The 21,999-nt window shown below is 45.4% G+C and overlaps 1 protein-coding gene across 1 annotated transcript in view; it reads right to left on the bottom strand.

Annotated features, from left to right (window-relative positions):
* Nucleotides 1-20,607, bottom strand: part of SMNDC1 (survival motor neuron domain containing 1) — a 29,877-nt gene extending 9,270 nt beyond the window's left edge. The window contains exons 1-5 of the mRNA XM_040361641.1: nt 20,419-20,607; nt 13,934-14,053; nt 10,741-10,883; nt 8,568-8,729; nt 4,835-4,997 (exon numbers count right to left, since the gene is read on the bottom strand). Coding sequence (XP_040217575.1) covers nt 4,835-4,997; nt 8,568-8,729; nt 10,741-10,883; nt 13,934-14,053 — 588 coding nt within the window. The 5' untranslated portion in view covers nt 20,419-20,607. The remainder of the gene's footprint in view (nt 1-4,834; nt 4,998-8,567; nt 8,730-10,740; nt 10,884-13,933; nt 14,054-20,418) is intronic.
* Between the last annotated feature and the right edge of the window lie 1,392 nt (nt 20,608-21,999).

The following is a 21,999-nucleotide window of genomic DNA, read 5'->3' as shown; positions in this document are numbered from 1 at the left end:
AGTTTTACAGCAACTCTTCCCCCTACTGGACAAGTGGTGTTCTACCGCATGGGCAAAGGGTACTAGCAATTTAACCACTTGCCACGCAAGCCAATTTTATGTCACACGGTATTTGTCCAAGTCAATATACACCCAAACGTGTCACGCTTTTAAATTGTGCGTGGAATGGGAACAAACTTCAGTACTTAAAAATCTCCATAGGCTACGCTTTAAACATTTTTACAGGATATCAATTTAGAGTAACAGTGGAGGTCTAGTGATAAAATCATCGCTCTAACTCTAACGGTACCTCACGTGTGTGGTTTGAATACCATTTATTTATTTTTACAATTACCCTTTAATTTTCAAATTTTGTTCACTTTAATTTAAAAAAAATGTAATTTCTTCATAAATTTAGGCAAATATGAATTCTGCTACATATTTTGGTTAAAAAAGTCCCAATAAGCGTATATAGATTGGTTTGCGCACAAATGATAGCGTTTACAAACTACGATATATATAATGGAATTTTTTATTAAGCCGATCACAGACTTATAGCGGAACTGCAATATTGCGGTGGACAATCGGACACTTTGTGGGAACCAGTGACACGAATACAGTGATCACTGCAGTAATGACACTGGCTTAACCGGTTTGTGTGTGCGTGTACTGTGCTGCTTTCACCAAGACCCCTTTCACACTGGAGTGGTTTGCAGGCGCTATTGCGCAAAAAATAACGCCTGCAAACCGACCCTAAACAGCCGCTGTTGTCTTTCCAGTATGAAAGCCTGAGGGTTTTCACATTGGAGCAGTGCGCTAGAAGGACGGTAAAAAAAGTCCTGCTAGCCGCATCTTTGCAGCGGTGAAGGAAAGGAGCGGTGTGTATACCGCTCCTGCCCATTGAAATCAATGGGACACCGTGGCTATACCGCAGAGGAGCATTGTGAGCGGTTTTAACACTCTCGCCCGCTAGCAGGGTGGTTTTACTAGCGCCGCTTTACCGCCACCACACCTCCGGCCCCAGTGTGAAAGGGGCCCAAGGGATGTGCTGGGAGTTTATTCCGTTTCGCAGGGAAACAAAATTCAAGATATCCCTATTGACAGGATGGCACTCTGCATATGTAAACAGAGCTCCATCCAGTAGGTCTCCTCGCCGATCAGTGGTTGCAAGCGATCACCCCCTGGCTGGCACCCACTGATCTGCTTCTGCTATGACTAATCACACATAAATATATACATGTCTCCGTCTCCCTTTCCTTCTGACCAATTACAAAACCCACAGCCCCAGGCTTTGGTTTTTGGAATGGCCAGGAGGAAAGAAAAAAAAAAAATTCTACACAAAAGTGTGCGATACTAGACAATATTCACCAATGGTCCTGTAATATATTTTTCATGATATCATTCCATACGGTGTTTTTCTGTCTTCTTGTAACGTCTTCCACGAGCCTCTCCTTTTCGTTTGTTTGGAATAAGAAGTGCACTGTAGTTACGATTATGTGCACTGCTCTGTGCACACTACACATCCCATTGGCCCAAATCTATCTCAGAAGCAAAAAAGGAGGGTGACTACATTCCTACATACAATGGGACCAGAGAGAATGATTGTCTAACAGGATGTCACATCACAGCAGTAAAAAAAAAAAAAAAAAAAAAACTAGCAAAAAATAAGAATTCCAGCGGAGATCAAATACCACCAAAAGAAAGCCCCATCTGTCCCAAAAAAACAAAAAAGGGTAAAAATGTTTTAGGTAGTGTTGCATGACCGTGCAATTTTCAAAGTGTGACAGTGCTGAAAATTGGCCTGGGCAGGAAGGGGGTTAAAGTGCCCGGTAGGCAGGTGGTGAAGCATGCAGAAATACATGCAACTACGTTCTGGAGGGTAAGGTCTACTTTTAAAACCAATAAAAGTGTTTGAAGTTGGGATTAAAAGCATTTCTACCCCGCCCCAAAAAAATAAAAAATAAAAGGCGTTAAATATTGCAGCTTACCAGTGCTTTCACCCTTTAATCTGGTGATCCTGCCAGAAACACACCTATGCTGTACTGTATTGGACAAGCAATGTTGTCACCTAGGACAGGAAGTGTGACAGCACTACAGAACAACACCTCTAAACTCTATAACAAGATAGGTGGGAGGTGTTGTGTCCTGAGAGAGCAAAGGAAGTTGTGGCTCAGTGCGGGGCCGATGCTAGGGACACAGACGCCTGGGTGCAGAAATATTTCTGGCACCCCCAAATGGGCATGGTCATCTTATAAACTCCTCCCCTTTGCACATGTTTCTATGGCAACGACTCAAACACAAAGATGCGCCCCTAAGTATTCGTTGCCCTGGAATCCTCCCATGATCTTTTAACAATAAAGAAAATACAGAAAGAGCGTACATTAATGAGACCTGGAGGGGAGTCTCAATCTAATGCACACAGAGAGGGCTTCTGTTAGAGAGTGTTAGAAATATATTACAGAAGATGGTCAGAGACTGCAGACATGATACAAGAGATGGTCAGAGAGTGCTGATATATTACAGGAGATGGTCAGAGAATGCAGACATATTACAGGAGATGGTCAGAGAATGCAGACATAGTACAGGAGATGGTCAGAGTGCAGACATGGTACAGGAGATGGTCAGAGAATGCAGACATGGTACAGGAGATGGTCAGAGAATGCAGACATGGTACAGGAGATGGTCAGAGAATGCAGACATGGTACAGGAGATGGTCAGAGAATGCAGACATGGTACAGGAGATGGTCAGAGAATGCAGACATGGTACAGGAGATGGTCAGAGAATGCAGACATAGTACAGGAGATGGTCAGAGAATGCAGACATAGTACAGGAGATGGTCAGAGAATGCAGACATAGTACAGGAGATGGTCAGAGAATGCAGACATAGTACAGGAGATGGTCAGAATGCAGACATAGTACAGGAGATGGTCAGAGAGAGCAGACATACTACAGGATATAATGGCCGATCGGCCCTCTCACCTGACCCAGCGATACAGCAACAACGGTTCCTCTGATCAGGAGTCAGCTTACTCTGAATTGCTCATGGATACTCCGCTGGGTAGAGTCCAGATCTGTATTTTGGCAATGACTCCATTCCTTTCTCCACCAGGAATGGTGCAAGGCTGTGTGGCTTTCCCTCTGGTGACGCAGGGCAGCGGGGTTCTCTCAGCACTGTCCTCTCCCTCTGGAGTCCTAGGTGCACTTCCCTGAAAGCTTTCCCAGGCTCCTGGCTCTCTCCCCCATTCAGCTGTGCATGCTGTATGGGCTGCCGTTTCCGTGTTATAGTGGGGCTGCCAGTCCTCTGGACTATATGTCCCACAATCCTCTTCTCTGCTCTTTTTTTTTTTATTCTATTTCTTCCCTGGCCGATATGAAGGCGGGGGAAGAAACATAGTAGGCTTCTGTGCTGGCAAGCGCTGCTCACTAGTACAGCAGCGCGAGGAGAGGGGGGAAAAGAAGACCGCGCGGCTGCAGTGGCGTCACTAGGGTTGATGTCCCCCCTCCACCAACTATAGTCGCCCCTCAGTACAGACCCCCCCTCCGTCAGTGCAGACTCCCCATTAAGTATAAACCCCTCCCTCAGTACAGACCCCCCCCCTGGACAGACAAACCCCCCCCCCCCCATTAGTTCAGGCCCCCCCAAACAAACCACCCCTCTCCATTACTACAGACCCACCCATTAGTACAGACCCCCCCCCCCCATTAGTACAGACCCCCCCCCCCCCCATTAGTACAGACCCCCTTAAGGAAATCCCCCCTCTCCATTAGTACAGACCCCCTCAGGACAAACCACCCCTCTCCATTAGTACAGACCCCCTGGACAACCCCGCCCCCCCCATTAGTACAAACCCCACCCAGGCAGCAGCTGGAGAGGACAGTGTGGAGCCACGTCACCTGGGTGGAGAGGATCGTGACAGAGAGAACAAATGCCGACGCTGCACGGCACGGACTGCCCCCAACGACGTCACTGAGCGGGTCTCTCTCCGAACAGAGACAGCCGCTTCGATCTCCTCTGACAGGAGGATGGAGGTGGGACGGGCTTGGGCAGGAAACAGGGTGGCGGCGGTGACCAGAGAGACACCGACAAGGAGGAGGGAGGGGAGCAGTCTGGCGCTTGAGTGCCTCCACCTCTGTGGCGCCTGGGTGAACTGCACCCTGCGCACCCGACTCGGCCCTGGCTCAGTGGATTTCCGACAGGATTCACAGACAATTTTTAAACTTGTCACACAAACAAAAAACACTTTCAAATGGTATATTTAACAGACAAAAAGTAGACAAACAAGAGAAATCCATTGCAAGGCTTTATCATATGCTATAAAGCTGAACTCCAGGCTGAATTTGTATTGCATCTTTTAAAAATGCATCTTTAAAAAAAGGGCCTGAATAAACCAGCTTAAAAGCGGATATCCAAATGGCTAGGCTAATCTATCCATCTTGTTTCACAAAACCTATCCCCACCATACATTTCCCTACACCCATGCTACCGATCATATGACCGTCTTTACATGTGTTTGATGTCCTCAAGTCAGAGGTACCTGTGATGAGTGATCTGTTTTGAGATGCTCACCGGGCTGTCCCGCCTTCGCAAGTTCTTGCTTCTTGATGGCCAACATGCGCAAATGTCAGTGTTCCCAGCAGGTAAATAACACTGTGTGGCCATGTGGGTGGTTACTTGAGCGCATGGAAATGACCAGTCACCACACCCAAAGCTCTAACTACTGAACAAGTTTTAATCAAACACAGTGCAAAGTATTATGTTTAAAATGGAAATGAATGGTTATACCGGAGTTCAGCTTTAACTAGCAGACAATACAGCACAAAGCATTGTTGTAAGTTCAGTAATCGGGAGAGTACCTGTCCTACCTGGCCTTTCTTATTCTTAGAATAGGCCTTATTATTAAACTGTTGCCATTTGGATTTCTGATCCTCTCGCTCTTGCTCCAACTCCTTTATTCTCTGAGCTTTCTTCAGTGCTTTCTTCTTCTTATATTCCCTCTGCTGGGCAATCTGTTCTTTCCTACAAAAACATATGAGGTCAGGTTCCAGGCACACATGGATCTCCATTAAACATGCTGCAATGGATTTTTTAAACGTTGGCACAGGCTTTTTGGCACATTTTAAATGATAGATAGCATATATAGTCAGAATATAATGCAATGATGATATACAGTGCCTTGAAAAAGTATTCATATCCCTTGACATTTTCCACATTGTCATGTTACAACCAAAAACAGAAATGTATTATATTGGGATTTTATATGATGGACCAACACAAAGTGGCACATAATTGTGAAGTGGAAGGAAAATAAATGGTTTTCAATTTTTTTTCCGCAAATAAACATCTGAAAAAAAGTGTGGCGTGCATTTGTATTCAGCTCCCTTTACTCCCATACCCCCAATTACAATCTAGTTGAAGCAATTGCCCTCAGAGGTCACCTAATTATTCAAAAGTGTCCACCTGTGTGTAATCTCCATATAAATACAGCTGTACAGGTCAGGGAAAAAGTGGTGGAGACGTTTAAATCACGGTAATGCTGCATACACTATACGAAAAATCCGCCGAAATTCGGTCATTTAGACAGTTGACAGATGACATCTCCCAACAATCACAAAGCTGTCGGTTTTCAAACAGGTCCTGCTGATATTACCCATGATACAGCCAACAAGGCGCTCTGTGGCCCATATGAATTTTAGAAACACTATCTAAATCTCATGGGATAACGATCCCTCCCATCTATATTTTTTGGTGGTTTAACCATCCTTACATATAAAGCTTATTGTGTTTATTCCTTCACCGGCTTATTATCTGATGTACCCCCATCTGTAATACCACCAGGACTTACCGACAAGCTCCGAACACCACATATATTACCATAACCACTATCCTTCCATTTTTAAATCCCAACGGGTTTTTATAAGATTCTATCCAGTACCCTGGACGAAAATGTATTAGCTCCCATGTCGAGCTTGATTGTGATCTACCACTACATATGCTAGTCATCATATACCTTTGATGCCTTTCCTGGATCATTATTGGTTTAATCTGATCCTTTGTTGTTTAATACAGTTTTCTGTGTTCATTTTTCTGTGTTTTTAATGTGCTTTTTATTAGTGCTGTCAAGCGATTAAAATTTCTAATCGCGATTAATCGCATTAATGTCATAGTTAACTCACGATTAATCGCGCGATTAAGGAGGTTCACCCTTTAAAACATTTGTTTTTTAGTTTTCTTTTTTTTTTATAATATTGTGTTTTTTTATTTTTTTACATTTTGATCACTTTTATTGCTGTCACAAGGAATGTAAACATCCCTTGTGACAGCAATAGGTGGTGACAGGTACTCTTTATGGAGGGATCGGGGTCTAAAAGACCTCCGAGCCCTCCTTTGCACTTCAAAGTATTCAGATCGCCGAAAACGGCGATTCTGAATACTGTGTACTTTTTTAAATCCGGCGCCATTGGCAGCCGAGAAACCCGGAAGTGACGTCATGACGCCGCTTCCGTGGTTTCAATGCGGAGACTGAATCAAAGCCGTTTACGGCTTAGTGTCAGTCTCCGCCTGGACACAGAAGGCGCCGGATGGAGGATCGGGTCTCCCGGTGGGATGGGAGGCCCGGTCAGAGCGGCGAAAGGCAGCGGGAGGGGGGGGGGGGGATGTCGCCTCCCGCTCCTCCGGCATAACAACCGAACGGCTTTTAGCCGCATCGGTTGTTATGTTTGGATAGCCGATCGCGCGCTCTAAACAACGGTACCGGGATGGTGCCTGCGGCTGCAGGCATCATCCCGGTATAACCCCCGAACGCCGCCTCGTTAACCGCGCGATAAAAAAAATTGACGGCGTTAACATGGGTTTGTGTCAACGCCGTTAATAACGCGTTTAACTGACAGCACTACTTTTTATATATGCATTTATTGTAATGTTGGTCCAATAACCCTTATTGGGAAATTGCATCAATAAACGTATTTTAATGTCACAATTGGTGCCTATAAAGTCCATTCTTGTTCCTCTCCAACAACCAATTTTCCATTTAGACAGTTTGTTAACGTTAATGGGCACAAAATTGTTAATCGTTGGGACATTTGTGAGTAAAAAAAAAAAACGAAGGACAAGTTTGAAAAAACATCGAAACTATGAGGTTTTACCACCCCCCCAAACTGCAAGCAAGGAGCAGCACAGAGCATCTGCGACTTTCCTGGGTTAGCTGCCCTTTGCCATAGAGTTCTTATATATCCTGCAGGTTTGGTGCGCCTCTAGAAAGTGCACCAAACCCGCAGTAAATAGAGGCCTATGACCAAGCACGGCAAACCCGCAGACAGAAAAGCTGCAGGTGCATTGCACCAAACCCACAGTGCATCAGTGTGAAAGCAGCCCTATACTATTATGCCCAGTGTTTTGCTTCACACTGACCTAAAGATCTCTTTTCTACTGCTGGCACCATTCTGGAGACCGCTAGCTGGGATAAGAGGTGGAGGGCAGTTAGTACCACTCTGCATAGGACAGGAGCCAGCACTACAAAGGAGACATAGGCTTCCGCGACTCTTGCTCCATACTACAGCTCCAACTTTACAAATCGCCCCGCTGCACTCTGATGTTCTAGGATGGTGGCGAGTCAGTAAGCCCAGACTGCGATCTAACAGTCACCTGTCCGCGACCTACTGATGGGTTTTGACATTTTTTATGTCACACAGTATTTGCACAGTAGTTCTAGCACCAGACCTCATGTACAATGCTGCTAAACTGATGACCTATAGGAGGTTTTATAGGGTGTACTAAAGTTTGTCATTTCACAGGCACACGCAAATTTAAAGGTGTGACATGTGGGGTATCCACTTACTTGGTGCAACCTAATGTTTTATATTTTTACCAAACAACTGTTTTTGGTGTGCCCTAAAATTAACTTATAAAATTAAAGTTTGCGTTTCCTAGACCTTTGCTGTAATATCGTGTGATATAAAAAAAAAATTTAACGACCACTATTTTATTCTCTAGGGTGTCTGCTTTCAGAAAATACTGTATTTATCGGCGTATACCACGCACTTTTTTGCCACTTTTTATACCGCGCTTTCCCGCGCCGAGTTTGAATACTGCGCCGACATATACCGAGCGCAGTACACTCGTGTATTGTCGGACAGTCTCGGGTCCTCTCACGCTGACGTCCTGGACATACAGGACGTGAGCGCGAGAGTTGCCGAGCCTGCCCGACTATACACGAGTGTATTGCGCTCTGTATATGTCGGTGCAGTATTCAAACTCGGCGCGGAAAAAGAGCGGGGAGGACGTCGCAGAAGGACGCCGGACCCGACGAAGAGGACACCTTGAAGCCGCAGACTGACCCTATGAGGCCGCCGCGCAAGACACCAAAACTAAGTACAAAAAAAACTTTTTTCCACAGGAATTCGGGGCAACTTTAGGGGTGCGCGCTATACCCCGATAAATACGGTATACAATTTGTTTTGGTGGTTTGTGCAATCTTTAGGCCAAAAATGATTTTGTAAACAAGAAATGGAAAAAAGGCTTTAAAAAAAAAAAAAAAAAAAAAAAAGTACAGCTACATAAACATGGCACTGGTTTGGAAGACATACGTACTTTGACATGGGTAGGCTGCCGCTGACATCCTTGTTTTTCCTTCCCTCTTCCAAGGGTTTCAGGTTGAGCAGTGATGTGACTTCAGCGTTTCCGTAACCCAAGAAGGTGATGGCCGCGGTGCCGTTCTCTTCGTCTATTTCCTCGATCTCAGCTTCGTACCACCTGTAAAGAGATCATGGCTGTAAGCATGTGAGTAATGGCCTGCAACATGGCATGACGCCAACATCACACAGTGCAAATAAAGAGCCCAATCCCCCCTATCTGCAGTTACCCAACATCAAGTATACATCATTACAAAACCTCCCCCCCCCCCCCCATTTTCGGTAAACCACTTCAGCTCTGGAAGATTTACCCCACCTCAGGACCAGGCCATTATTGCAATACGGCACTGCGTTATTTTAAATGAGACTTGCACGGTTGTGCGATGTTGTACCCAAATAAAATGATGTCCTTTATTATCACAAATAGAGCATTATTTTGGTGACATTTGATCACTGTATTTTTTTGCCATAAAAAAAATAAATAAAACACACACACTACAATTTTGAAAAAAATAAATAAAAAATCCACCCCAAAAAATCTTCATCAATTTAGGCCAATATGTATTCTGCTAGATATTTTTGGTAAAAAATCCCAATAAGCGTAAATTGATTGGTTTGCGCAAAAGGTATAGCGTTTACAAACTCTGGGATATTTTTATTCGTTTTTTTTAATACTAGTAATGGCAGTGATCAGTGACTTATAGTGGGACACTGACACTTTTTGGGGACCAGCGACACCAATACAGTGGATCAGTGCTAAAAATATGCCCTGTCACTGTAAGGGGTTAAAGCAGAGTTCCACCCAAAAGTGCAACTTTTGCTTTAAGGACTCCTAAACCAATCACAGCGGGAGCAGGTCGTCGGCAGCATGCCCCAGTACCGCAAGTGTTGGTACGTGATCCGGCACAAGAGCGGTCATCCTGCTGCAGTATATGTATGGTGGGCGGTCCGCAAGTGGTTAAAAGTAGGCCAGGAGGCGGCCCGTAAGTGGTTAAAAGTAGGCTAGGAGGCCATGTTTTTAAACATGGCCTACTTTTAACCACTTGCAGACTGCCCACCGTACATATACTGGGGCAGGATGTCTGCTCTGTGCCGGATCACGTACCAATACTTGCGGTTCTGGGGCATGCTGCCGGCGACCTGCTCCCGCTGCGATTAGACACAGCGGGAGCTGCTCATTGGGTGCCTGTCAAAACTAGGTACGCACTTCATCACCCCCACAAAAAATGACATGACGAATGTGGCATGTCAGCGGGTTTAGGAGTCCTTAAAGCAGAAGTTACACTTTTGGGTGGAACTCCACTTTAACCCCTTCCCAATCATTAGTACAGTGACAGATTTCACCTTCACTTTCTGCATGGTGAAACCATGTGCAGGACATAAAGTGAAAGAAAATCTACAACAGAGAGACAGACAAAAGAAAGGCAGAGGGTCTAGCCTTCCCCTACTCTACTTAGGCCCCTTTCACACTCATGTTTAAAAATACTGCTCAATTACTTCTGCCTTACGTCCTGGTCAGAGTTTAAGTCATGACACAGGAAGGAGATCTTGGTGTTTTGAATGCTTTGAGAGGAGGGATTTGGGGGTCCTATAGACCCCAGGATCTCTCCATAAAGATGACCTGTCACAAGGGTAATTCCTCGTGACAGCAAAAAAAAAAGTGATAAAATTAAAGCAACTGTGAAAATAAATAAAATCTAAGTGCCCCTGTCCTCCCATGCAAAGACGAACGCACATGTCGGTGGCGCACGCACGCAAAAAGAGATCGTCCCACATGCGAGGTATCACCGCAAATGTTAGATCATGGGCAGCAATTCTAGCACCAAACCTCTGTGAATCTAAAGTGGTAACCTGTGTAGTTTGATGCGTGTGCCCATCTTCAGTCTTGCCTAGGGCAGCACAAAACCAAAAAATACACCACTGCCTATATTGAGGATTATCCTGCATTTTTTAGATACACCCTTTATAAAACAAGCAATAAAACCAGCATTTCTGCTAAGCAACTGTTGATACTGTTCCCTGCATCCAATCTACAGGGCTAACACAATGTTACAGCCACAACAGAGCAAGCACATCTTACCCGCTCACAGTACATCATATGGTAAACCAATACTATGCAGCCTGCCACTTACTGTCCATCTTCTGTCCATACTGACATACAACGCTCCCCCACTGTCCAGGCTTGGCTGCCACCAGCAGAGGTCTGACCATCTGAATCGTCAGGGGTTTCCGAGGGTTGCGAGGCGAGAAGGTCTTTAGTCAATTCAATGACTTCCTGAAATTATAAAAGAGAGAGACTGTGTAGATTTGTGGTTGAAAATAAAATGCACTTCCAGAGAGCAAGGAACCAGAAAACTGAGGGCAATCTGGTGGTTCCTTTACAAATGGAAGGTCTCCTCATTGTCTTTAAAGAAGCACTTGCAGTAAAAGGTCCACTTACAATGTCTGAACCCCCCCCTAACAAGACACTTACTACTGCTAGGTGTAAAATGAAGTCCTTGTTTATTAAATGCTTCCCCCTATAGGGCCCTCCCCCTTCTGTTATGGACCAATATTGGGAGTTAATCGGCCATCCTCTCAACTCGGAAGAGAGGGACGACGGGAATTAAAGGGGGAAATGAAAAGACCCCAATGGTAGGAACGTTATTGTTCCTTTTTTTACTTCCCTTTCTTTTGTCTTTTTTTTTCCCCTCTCTCTGGAGAGGAACGGATAAAGAGATTGTACTGTAATAAGTCTATTGGAATGTACTCGGATTTATTTACTTATTTTTGTTAGATGATTGCTATTTCTCATGTTTTGTATAAATGTAGAGGAAAATGTATTTTGAAAATAAAGAAAAAAAAAAAAAAAGTAAAATGCATCGCTAAGAAAAGATGTTAAAATGTATAATTTTCCTCAACTCACCTAGGTGAGGATGACATCACTCTTCTTAGCTTGATCCCGGGGAATACAGAGCAGCCAAAAACAACACAAGACTCTTTGCAATGGACTGGATTTTGCCCGCTCTGCATTTCCTGGATTCTTGCTGGAAAGATGACGACACCATGCAGAAGACACAGGCGGGGGAAAGTACATAAGGCCCTTTTTTTGTGTACAGTTTACATCAAAAGTTTATTTATAGAGGAGGGGGCCTGAGAAATCCGAGCACCCTTTGCATTGTACTCCAATTTCTACTTTCCCACAGCCTGGAAAAAATGAAGGTCAGGATTTTACCAGCGATTCATAAAAGTGTGACCTTGCCAATCAACTTAATAAAATATGTAAACGTTTCTACGAGGTTTCTGATGGAATGATCAAAGATCCTCCCATCTAATAGAACAAATTCAATTTATCATTCCAAGAGTGCTGTGCTAATATACATATACACATTATTATTATTTATTATTATACAGGATTTATATAGCGCCAACAGTTTGCGCAGCGCTTTACATCAGGGACACATTATATATAAGGTTTATACAAGGTTTAGGAGTGTGTCTATGGGAATGTTTGACCATTCTTCCAGGAGCACATTTGTGATGTCAGGCACTGATGTTGGATGAGGCCTGGTTCGCAGTCTCCGCTCTAATTCATCCCAAGGTGTTCTATCAAGTTGAGGTCAGGACTGTGCAGTCCAGTCAAGTTCCTCCACCCCAAACTCACTCATCCATATCTTTTTTGGAACTTGCTTTGTGCAACTCAGTATTAAGCCCTACAGACCAAAACTGGCATGCCATTAAAATGTGTGTGTAAAGGCAGGCGTCCCAATAATTTTATACTGAATTTACACACACAAAACTTTTCTGTTTAGTTTTGGATAGAGCAGGGAAGAAACAAACCTCTTACACTGCCCATGCAGTAGAGCTGCACGATTAATTGCGGAGAGAATCGATTCTCCCCGCCCGCGATCTCCCCGCGGGATGACCGGCAATTCTTCCGTTTTCACCGATGGTTCCACGTAACCAGCGTGGAACGCAAAAGCCGCCGATATCAAAACCGACGTCAGCAGCCTGCAGTAGTTTGTATCCATGCGCCACCCAGTGGTTGCCGGCGGTACTGCTTGTGATGTATTCATCCTTCTCACAGTTCTGTACAACTGTGTGTATCCATGCGCCACCCAATGGTTGCTGGCAGTACTTCTGATCTATAAAAAAAAGAGACCAGTGATATGTCTATAATGTTAAAGACCATATAGCTCCTATGAAAAAAGCAGAATCAAAGTTTGATTCTGCTTTTTTCATAGGAGTTATATGATCTTTAACATTATAGACATATCACTGGTCTCTTTTTTTATATATTCATATTTTTCAGATAAATCACAGGTTTATTTTATTTTTTTGGGGGGGTTCTGGCGTAATTTTTTTTGAGAATAGTGATCTTTAGTCTAAGCAAAAGAATTGTGATTCTCATTTTGACCAGAATCGGGCAGCCACACCCCTGCCATGTAGTCCGAGCTCATCCGATTTGTCTGGTGCAATATTGCAGTCCCGCTACAAGTTGCCCATCTGTGGGCCCAGGACCAACATGGCGTGTCTAGGGGAGGAAGAAGAGTGGAGACACGTCCACTCCCCTCCCCTCCTTGCTGTGACCTGGAATGTGCCGTGTATGACATCACTTCCAGGTCACCCGTCACTTCACACAAAGGAACATATTGCAATGACATTTGCATTATATTGAGTGGAGCCCAGAGGAGACATGCAGGGTATTTTAGATACCGTGTCTCATTAAAGAGAACCTGTCACCTACAAATAAATCACATAGGGGACTTTTTGACCCCTATGTGATGAAAAAAAAAATGTTTTCCTTTTTGCAAAACAAATAAAGTTACATCCCACCACATAAAATCCATTTGCAGTAATATTGTGACACATAAATTATTCTCTAGGGCAGTGATGGCGAACCTTGGCACCTCAGATGTTTTAAAACTACATTTCCCATGATACTCAACTACACTGTAGAGTGCATGAGCATCATGGGAAAAGTAGTTTTCAAACATCTGGGGTGCCAAGGTTCGCCCTCACTGCTCTAGGGTGTCTGCTTTCAGAAAATATATATATGTTTGGGGGTTTTGTGTAATCTTCAGGCATAAATGTATTAAACGTGGGCAAAAAAAAAAATATTCAAAAATAGCTCTGGCAGCCAAAAGGTTAAAGTGAAAAAGAAAAATGGGGAAACATCCATGTATTCCAGATGCAGTGAAAACCATTTTTTCCCCTTTTAATTTCCCCCCAGACACACACTTTAAGATCACACATGCTTCTTGCACACAGATGAACACAAACAGCAGCTCTCACTACTACTAAAGGGAATACAAGCCTATAGGAACCATTGTGGCGCACACTCACCGTTAAATCCTTCTTCAGTTTCAGCAAATCCTCATTGTCAGCATCAGCGGTCAGCGCTGCCTCCACCTGATGGAGCTGGGCTTTGTATCCAGCCAACTGCTTTGCGAGTTCTTCAGCCATCTGTACAAATAAGCATTTACGAGTTTACTCCACATTTTGTATCCAAAACCGTTACTTTAAATGCCTTGATTTCCATGTTGTAGCATTTGACCCCAGAACTGTGCGATTGCAGCACAAATATACAAAAGTAGAGGTTATATAGGATATACCCAAATAAAATGATTTGTCTTTTTTTTTTTTTAAATGGTCAGTTAAAGTAACACAGTGCCATGTCGCAAAAAATGGCCTGGTCATGAAGGGGGGGGGGGGGGGGGGGGGGTTTGAACCCTCCGGAGCTTAAAGTGGTTAAACATGTACTGCACTACCACATAAGAATGAGTAGGGGGCATCTACTGAGCTGCTGAAAGAAAATACAATTAAGAAAAAAGGTTTTCCTTTATAGTTAATGTTGCTAATATATTTAGGCAATATGTGCAATGGCATTAAAGCCAATAGAGTTTTACAGTTTTTCTTTTATATTTTAAAGTTGCACTGTTTGTCAAAAAGCAATATTTTTGTTTATGAAATTTGGTATTATTTTTAAAGACGTATATATCGCAGCGGCTAAATCTGTCTGTATTACATGTTTAAACCTTAACCACTTCACATTCTGGCTATTGTAATATGACGGCCACAAGGTGGCTCTGCCATCCTGGGTGGCCGTCATATGACGTCCTCGGGCCTCCCGGCCGCATCACTCGGGTGCTGTGGCACGTGCCTTGCGGCCGCGGTGTCTGTCAGTTACCCGTGATCGTCAGTTACCCGTGATCGTCAGTTACCCGTGATCGTCAGTTACCCGTGATCGTCAGTTACCCGTGATCGTCAGTTACCCGTGATCGTCAGTTACCCGTGATCGTCAGTTACCCGTGATCGTCAGTTACCCGTGATCGTCAGTTACCCGTGATCGTCAGTTACCCGTGATCGTCAGTTACAGAGCCAGGGACGTGGATCTCTGTGTGTAAACACAAAGAGATCCACTTCCTGTTAGGGAGAGGAAACCGATGGTGCGTCCCTTGTACGTTGGAACACACATCGGGCACCCACATTTAACCCCTTGATCGCCCCCTAGTGTTAACCCCTTCCCTGCCAGTCACATTTATACAGTAATCAGTGCATATTTATAGCACTGTTCGCTGTATAAATGTGAATGGTCCCAAAATAGTGCCAAAGTTGTCCGATCTGTCCACCGCAATATCGCAGTCCTGACAAAAATCGCAGATAACTGCCATTACTAGTAAAAAATAAAATTGGCATAAAACTATCCCCCATTATGAAGGCGCTATAATTTTTGCGCAAACCAATCATTATACGCTTATTGTGGGTTTTATTTACCAAAAACTTGTAGAAGAATATTTTTGTTTTTGTTAAAGAAAATGGGATATTTATTATAGCAAAAAATATTGTGTTTTTTTCAAAATTTTCAGTTTTTTTTTGTTTATAGCGCAAAAAATTAAAACCGCAGAGATCAAATATCTATTTGTGGGGAAAAAGTACGTCAATTGTTTGGGAGCCACGTCGCACGTCCGCGCAATTGTCATTCAAAGCGTGACAGTGCTGAAAGCTGAAAATTGGCGTGGGCAGGAAGGGGGTGAAAATGCCCATTATTGAAGTGGTTAGGAGCTCCAGTCTGGATAGAAAAAAACAAAAAAACACTGTAACTGCTGACTTTTAAATATAAGGTTACTTACCCATCCTGGGATCCCGCGATGTTGGCACCTCGAGCCGCTTTGTAAATCCTTGAGGCTCCACAGCCAGTTTCCAGCCGCTCTTTCTGAATGATCCCGCTGTCTTCTGGGACCTATGTGTCCCAGAAGGTAGCGGGGGTAAGGGGGGCGTTGGAGGGGCCAGAAATGCTTGGAGACCCCCCCCCCCAAAAAAAAGTGTCAAATGTGGCAGTGTAGGGTGCAAACCAGCGGGTTTCAATGAGAAGGTGCGCTTTTGAACACCGCACCCAAGATGCGGCTTGCGGGACTTTTCAAAATGCACTGAAGCGGTGTGAAGAGTCCGATAAGATTTAAAGGGAAACATTTCTTGCAAGGTGTGAAAGGGCCCTAGGGATCCATTTCCACGTCCACAGATGTGACTAGGGGTGCAACGGATCGTCATTGATCCGTGATCCGAACCGAAAAAGATTGATCCGAACCGCACACACGTGATCCGAGGATTGTTTTCTAAAAAAAATAAAATAATAATAATAATTTGCGCATGTTCAGTCCACACACAGCGTGGTCATGGCGAATGGAGGAGCTTGAATGCCCCGCGTCATTTAAATCCCCTGTATGGGAGCATTTTGTCTTCCATGTCAAATATAATGATGAAGGAAAGAGGTTAGTGGATAAAACCGTGACGGTGTGTAGGCAATGTGGCACAAGAATGCCATATGACAGTGGGAAGACATCAAGTATTGTCACTAGGGGTGCAACTGATCCGTATGGATCAGCACCTTCAGGTCGGGACACACGGCGATCCACGCGCCTCCCGGTCTATAGGAAAGGCCGCGGCTTCGGTCTAGCTATCGAAGGTCCACCCGGCGCGGGGGATGCAGGCTGCTCCTCGGAAGTTTGTGGGCACTTGAGCTCAATACGTCATTGACTCCTAACAGCCCAGCGATGAGCTCCATGCTGCACCTTGAGGAATCCACACGGGGAGCCGCTGCCGCCGCCGCACTGGGCGTCCTGCTGCTTGCCAGAGAAGAGAGAGGAGGCGATCGGGGGGATCTGTATGGACTGAGCACATAGGGGGGATTTTCACTAGACACTCAGCCCGCCGATCAATGACACTAAAGGGATCTGATGATTGGGATAGTTCAGGTCACAGTAGGGAACTGGTGACACCACTTTCGTACATGGGGCTGCGACTTCCACTTGGCTGCACATATAAGTATTGCGAGATGCAGTTATTTCAACACAAAACAGAGCTTATACGCTTAAATACAGTATTTGTAAATCTGACGGACTGTTTAAATGTGAAAATCAAGAGGTGTTCTGTCATATTAGCAATAAACAGTCCGTCGGATTTCCAAACACTGTATTTAAGCACATAAGCTCAGTTTTGTGTTGAGAAGAACTGTGAAATCTAAAACTCTGGTGGGTGTAACAAGATTTGTCTTTTTTTTTTTTTTTTTGCTGATCCGAAAATGATCCGATCCGTGACTCCTGATCCGAGGATCGATCCGATCCGTGAGTTTTTTGATCCGTTGCACCCCTAGATGTGACGATGTGTTTTTGTGTGTCATATTTAACCCATTCATTTCAATAGGCTACCCTATACATGAAAATGGTACAGCAGGTTGGTTTACGGAGCGAGGGCTACGTCATCCCCACCAGGGTGAGGAATGAGAAAAAGGGAGCAAGTACCGGTTGAAAAAAAGTCGTTCACAGTTTTCATAAATTTTAAGGTTTAATAAAGAAACCAGATCAACTAACTCAACCCATGTGGATGTGAGAGTGCGTTTATGTCAGCAATATTGCTCTATCCCTGTATATTGCTTTCGCAAAGATGCCCATCCAACAGTTTTTTTTAAATGATTCGACATTCCCTCCCCCCCCCCCGATTGTGGAAGGGAGTTCCACATCCTTAACGCTCGAACAGTAAAGAACCCACCTACGCAGTTTAAATTGAAACCGCTTTTTCTCCAATTTCATTGAGTGGCCGCATTTCTTCTTAAGCTCCCTGAAACTGAATAATATTCCACCGTTTGCTAGAATCACCATTGAGGTATATCGCTGTCATATCTCTTCTCAAGCGTCTCTTCTCCAGGGAGAATTTAATGCTTATATTCTTTCCTTCCGAGATCCTCCAGTCCCCAATTAGCTTTGTCGCCCTTCTCTGGGCTCTCTACAGTTCCACCACATCCGTACAGAAAACTGGTGACCAGAACTGGATGGCATATTCAAGATGTGGCCAAACCAGAGTCTTATAAAGTGGTAGAATTATAGTCTTCTCTCGAGTAATTCCACTTTTTCATGCATGTTAAAATTCTACTTGCTGCAGCTTGGCATTGCTGCGCCTGCCATCTACTAGGATCCCCAGATTCTTCGCCATCTCGGAATCCCCCATTGGTTCTCCCATAGTGAGTAACTTGCATTCAGGGTTTTGGCTCCCACGTGCATTACTTTTACATTTCTGAACAATAAACCGCATTTGCCATGTAGTTGCCCGTCCCTTTATTTTATTGAGTTCTTTTTGTAAGGTTTCTATACCCTGCTGTGAAGTCATCGCCCTTGTCAGCAAACGCTTTTTATTCATTTATGGATAATTTAAACAGAATTGGTCCCCGGACAGAGCCTTGGGGTACTCGAGGGAACTGCCTGGGTGAGGAGACTGATCGTTGTTCATACTTGGTATGAACAGATCGCTCTCTCACCCCTGACAGCACGGAGATCTGTCTGTTTACATCAACAGATCTCCGTTGTGTGTCTGTGTGGAGCGATCACAGGTGCCCGACGGTCATCACGACCGCCGGGCACGGGCCCCCTAGTGGTCAAAAGGCAAACCGACATAGTTACGTCGGTTCGCCCAGGGGAGCCAACCTGCCGCAGTACAACTGCACCGGCTGGTCAGTAAGGATGAGCGCCAGCGTGTTTGTACACTCCACGTGCAGAGCCTGCCAGGAAGTCTGCACGGTGGTGCGCTAATCACAGCCAGGGAGACATTGTCCCGATGCTCGGCTGCAGAGATCGGGAAATGTCTCCCTGGCGGTGATTAGCGCAGCACCATGCACACTTCCTGGCAGGCTCCGCACGGCGGTGGGTTAATGGGGAGGAGAATCTCACGGCGGTGGGTTAACAGGAGGGGGGGGGGGAGAAATCTCACAGCGGTGGGTTAACGGGGGGGGGGGGAGAATCTCACTGCGGTGGGTTAACGGGGGGGGGGGGGAGAATCTCACTGCGGTGGGTTAACGGGGGGGGGGGGGGAGAATCTCACTGCGGTGGGTTAACGGGGGGGGGGGAGAATCTCACTGCGGTGGGTTAACGGGGGGGGGGAGAATCTCACTGCGGTGGGTTAACGGGGGGGGAGAATCTCACTGCGGTGGGTTAACGGGGGGGGAGAATCTCACTGCGGTGGGTTAACGGGGGGGGGGGAGAATCTCACTGCGGTGGGTTAACGGGGGGGGGGAGAATCTCACTGCGGTGGGTTAACGGGGGGGGAGAATCTCACTGCGGTGGGTTAACGGGGGGGGGGGGGGAGAATCTCACTGCGGTGGGGAATCTCACTGCGGTGGGTTAACGGAGGGGGGGGGGGGGAGAATCTCACTGCGGTGGGTTAACGGGGGGGGGGGGGGGAATCCCCCTGCTGTGGGTTAACGGGGGGGGGGGGGGGGGAGAATCTCACTGCGGTGGGTTAACGGGGGGGGGGAGAATCTCACTGCGGTGGGTTAACGGGGGGGGGAGAATCTCACTGCGGTGGGTTAACGGGGGGGGGAGAATCTCACTGCGGTGGGTTAACGGGGGGGGGGGGGGAGAATCTCACTGCGGTGGGTTAACGGGGGGGGGGGAGAATCTCACTGCTGTGGGTTAACGGGGGGGGGGGGGGGGAGAATCTCACTGCTGTGGGTTAACGGGGGGGGGGGGGATCTCACTGTGGTGGGTTAACGGGGGGGGGGGGATCTCACTGTGGTGGGTTAACGGGGGGGGGGGATCTCACTGTGGTGGGTTAACGGGGGGGGGGGGGGGGGGGAGAATCTCACGGCGGTGGGTAGAATCTCATGGCGGTGGGTTAACGGGGGTCTCACGGCGGTGGGTTAACGGGGGGGGGAATCTCACGGCGGTGGGTTAACGAGGGGGGGAATCTCACGGCGGTGGGTTAACGAGGGGGGGAATCTCACGGCGGTGGGTTAACGAGGGGGGGAATCTCACGGCGGTGGGTTAACGAGGGGGGGGGGGATCTCACTGTGGTGGGTTAACGAGGGGGGGGATCTCACTGTGGTGGGTTAACGGGGGGGGGGAGATCTCAAGGCGGTGGGTAGAATCTCATGGCGGTGGGTTAACGAGGGGGGGAATCTCACGGCGGTGGGTTAACGAGGGGGGGAATCTCACGGCGGTGGGTTAACGAGGGGGGGAATCTCACGGCGGTGGGTTAACGAGGGGGGGAATCTCACGGCGGTGGGTTAACGACCATACATTGGGTATTCTCCGTATAATGAGAGAAATGAGCCGGCGGAGGGATATGGTCAGTAAATGACTGGCGGAGGGATATCGGTCAGGCCGGCTCTGTACTGGCGGTGATCCGTAAAGGAAGACTCATAGGCCGCAGAGGAAGATGCGCTCTCCCTTTCCCTCCCCCTCCCACATTCCTGTCCGCTCCCCCGTACTCCCATCCACACAGAACCACCTTCACTGCCCGGGACACGCACACACCTCCCCTCAGCCCCCCAACACACTCACCGTCCTCGGAGCGCCTCTCTCCTCCACACTCAGAAACCCGTACTCTCTTCTCACGATGCCACCAGATCTCGCGAGGCTGGGGAGGAGCCATTAGTGGGGTGACGTCACCTGGGGGACTGTTGCCATGGTCACAGAAATGCGGCCTCCAACTACAACAGGGGGCCGAGTTCTAGGGGAGGCGAAACATGTGAGGGAAGCGGATGGGAAATGACAAAGTGTTGCACACACGCCATTGCCCTGTCTATAAAGGGGAAGATATAAAGTGTTGCACACACGCCATTGCCCTGTCTATAAAGGGGAAGATATAAAGTGTTGCACACACGCCATTGCCCTGTCTATAAAGGGGAAGATATAAAGTGTTGCACACACGCCATTGCGCTGTCTATAAAGGGGAACATATAAAGTGTTGCACACATTCCATTGGGCCACACACTCCATTCCCCAGTCTATAGAAAGGTGTGAAGGGAAAGTGTAAATGGTACACACACTCCATTGCCCAATTTACGTTAAGGGGAAGATATAAAGTGCTGCACACACTCCATTAACAATGAAGGTAGTATACAACGTCCATTCAGAAAAAGTCCAGCAATTGTTAACCACTTCAGCCCAGAGTAGACTTTACCTCCCTTTAATGACCAGGCCATTTTTTTCTATTTAACTGGCAACTGCGCAGTCACAAAATGCTGTACCTAAACGAAATGTATATCTTTTTTTTTTTTTTACAATATTTTTTACTTTCTGCTATAAAACATATCCAATAAATAAAAGAAATATGTAAACAAATCTAATCTCTTTATTTTTTTTGGGCCAATATGTATTCTGCTATGTCTTTGTTAAACAAAAATCCCAAAAAGTGTATAGTGATAGGTTTGTGTGAAAGTTATAGCGCCTACAAACTACGGGATATATATTTATTTGTATTTTTTATAGTAATAATGGCGGCGATCAGTGGCTTATAATGGGACTACGATAGTGTGGCAAACAATCTGACATTAACTGACGCTGGGGGACCTAACTGCCACTGACATCACCAGTGACATTCTAAAATTCGAAATCCAAATTTCCGAAAATTTCGGAAAATTTGGAAATTAAAACATTCGGAAATACGAAAAAAAATGTATTCGAAAATTCGGGATTTCAGAATTTCGAAAAATCTAAAATTAAAAAAATCGAAAATTCCACAATTTCGAAAATTCTTTTAATTTTTTTAATTTTCGAATTTTCAATTTTTTTTTAATTTTTCGAATTTTCAAATTTTGTATTTTTCGAATTTTCGAATTTTTCATTTTCGAAAATTCAAAATTTCGAAAATAAAAAATTTGTAAATTCGAAAAATAAAAAATTCGAAAATTCTAATATTCGAAAATTCAAAATTTGTAAATTCGAAAAATAAAAAAGTTGAGAATTCGAAAATGAAAAATTCGAAATTTGAAAATTCGAAATTCGAAAAATAAAAAATGAAAAATTTGAAATTTCGAAAAATTGAAAAATTCGAAATACGAAAATCTAAAATTTGACATTTTTTTAATTTTCGTTATATTTGTTTTTTTCCGGAAATTTAGTTTTTTCCGTTTTATTCTT

Source organism: Rana temporaria, chromosome 8 (genome assembly GCF_905171775.1).
Source record: "Rana temporaria chromosome 8, aRanTem1.1, whole genome shotgun sequence".
NCBI lineage: Eukaryota > Metazoa > Chordata > Amphibia > Anura > Ranidae > Rana > Rana temporaria.
The sequence above is the reverse complement of the archived record's forward strand: the minus strand, read 5'-3'. Positions and strand labels throughout refer to the sequence as shown.